The sequence below is a fragment of the Mandrillus leucophaeus genome, unplaced genomic scaffold (assembly GCF_000951045.1).
Source record: "Mandrillus leucophaeus isolate KB7577 unplaced genomic scaffold, Mleu.le_1.0 Scaffold554, whole genome shotgun sequence".
NCBI lineage: Eukaryota > Metazoa > Chordata > Mammalia > Primates > Cercopithecidae > Mandrillus > Mandrillus leucophaeus.
Genome location: NW_012105964.1, coordinates 1156171 through 1158526, shown reverse-complemented (window position 1 = coordinate 1158526; position 2356 = coordinate 1156171). Strand labels below are relative to the sequence as shown.

General features: G+C 39.0%; 1 protein-coding gene across 1 annotated transcript in view; it reads right to left on the bottom strand.

The window, feature by feature from the left end:
• Positions 1–498: 498 nt before the first annotated feature.
• The window catches only part of LOC105552405 (chromosome unknown open reading frame, human C3orf33), a 54918-nt gene continuing 53060 nt past the window's right edge, over positions 499–2356 (bottom strand). Inside the window, exon 5 of the mRNA XM_011998070.1 lies at positions 499–1114. Coding sequence (XP_011853460.1) covers positions 716–1114 — 399 coding nt within the window. The 3' untranslated portion in view covers positions 499–715. The remainder of the gene's footprint in view (positions 1115–2356) is intronic.

Sequence of the window (2356 nt, the reverse complement as noted above, 5' to 3'; positions counted from 1 at the left end):
CAGGAGGCAGAGGTTGCAGTGAGCCAAGATCACGCCACTGCACTGCAGCCTGGGTGACAAGAGCAAAACTCCGTGTTAAAACAAAAAAATCTGGGCTCGGTAGCTCACGCCTGTAATCCTAGCCCTTTGGGAGGCCGAGGTGGGCAGATCATCTGAGGTCGGGAGTTCGACACCAGCCTGACCAACATGGAGAAACCCCATCTCTACTGAAAATACAAAATTAGCTGGGCATGGTGGCGCATGCCTGTAATCCCCGCTACTTGGGAGGCTGAGGCAGGAGAATCACTTGAACCCAGGAAACAGGAGGTTGCAGTGAGCCGAGATCACGCCACTGCACTCCAGCCTGGGCAACAAGAGCGAAACCTCGTGTCAAAACAAAGAAACAAAAAATTCAATATAGCTGCCCAAAATAACTAAAAACAACATAGTGGTGAAGAGTTAAACTTTCTCTTCACACAGTAGCGCTATATATATAAATCATTCAGCCTGGTAACTTCTCATAAAGTATTTCATCTTTCCTAAAATCATATTAATTAATTATAATTTGTTTAAATTAATTCTGACATTATAATAATCATCTCTTTTTAATATTTAAATACCATTAGACTAACACTTTGATCATTTGGCAAAACTCCCATTTTGAGTCAATGAAAAATGTCCATATATTTACATATTTACTCTTTGGAGAAGGTTACCTCTAGATCTCTTGACTGTTTCACCCTTTTCTACGAAAGTGTATGCGACTTATAAGTTCTTTGAACTTCAGCATTAAGGAGTAGTTGTTCATGTTGTCTTTCCATATTTCATAAGTCCTTCTAAGTTTGTCATAATAACTTTCTTTTTTCAAGTTGAAATCTGATCCTGTTGTTTTTAGAAAACTGTCCTTTTTCCATATTCTCCAGGAATCTTTGAATTTTTCCAAATAACTTTCTTTTTCAGAGTCTTCCTTCCATATTCCTTCTCCTTTTTTTAAGGCTGTTAATTCAGCTTTAAGTAAGTTTCTGTGAACTCTCCAATAGATTTTAGAATCATATTTAAGCCCTTTAACAAGAACAGTTTTGCCAAGACCTCTTCTCAAAATTTCTTCATTCAGATTCACGCTGAAATATCCACCCTTGAATTTAAAAATAATACAAACCAATTATTTAAGATAATTGTTGTTAAACCCATCACATCTTATTTACCTTAAAAATCAGTCATTCAACAATTTTAGTCCTCCAAAGAAAAGGCAAAAATGGTCCCCAAGGCTCCCCCAAAACAGCTCTTGCTAAATCCAAGGATTTTTATTACTAGAAGAGACCCTTTCTCAAAATCAGTTAACTCTTTTATACCATGGAATTCTCCACAGACTCACTGTTCTCCTCACCCAAAGTGGTGAGGAAGCAATAAAGTATGAAAAATGTGTTTTTGGTCTATCGGTGGTTCTATGGAGGGGAGGTGGGATGCACAGGATAGGCAGAGTGACAGCAGGACCAGCAAAAGAAACTAAGAGACGAAGAGAAACTAAACTGAAAGTAGTGGTCAAATGCAAAATGAACTGAATCATCACTGAACTGTTAAATGAGGTTCAGAATTCCAGTGTTTTGGACAGCACTGGCAAGTAAATACACTTTTAAAAGACCTCCCTCAAAATTATTAACATAAAAATAGTTTGGGCCATTGAGTCTTCATCCTACAGGAAATTTCATTCATGGAATACCTCACCTCCTAATGAAACTGGATAAATGGGATTTTTTTTTCATTAATTTACTGTATAAAGGAGATCCTGGCGGGGCGCAGTGGCTCATGCCTGTTAATCTCAACACTTTGGGAGGCCGAGGCAGGCGGATCACGAGGTCAGGAGTTCGAGACCAGCCTGGCCAACAAGGTGAAACTCTGCCTCTACTAAAAAAACACAAAAATTAGCCGGGTGTGGTGGCAGGCGCCCGTAATCCCAGCCACTCAGGAGGCTGAGGCAGGAGAATTGCTTGAACGCGGGAGGCGGAGATTGCAGTGAGCTGAGATCGCGCCATTGCACTCCAGCCTGGGTGACAGAGCAAGGCTCCATCTCGGGAAAATAAATAAATAAATAAAAGGAGATCCTGCCTAGATACTTCTACAATCCTTGTCGGATTTTAATCTTAACAAAGGGTTAATAAAATTCTGTTCCTTCAAATTCAGAAATTTTTAGTACCTGATAAGTTATAAAGCAATTATATTTTTCTAAATCTTTCAAATCTTATAAGCTCATTCCCTTGAACCAAACTCAGAATAATTAAAAGTCCACCTCACACATTAGCAAAATTCAAACAGGAGAAGTAAATTATCACTCTATGTGTATAGCGTAGTTTGGTCAACTAGGAAGCGAGATAAAATA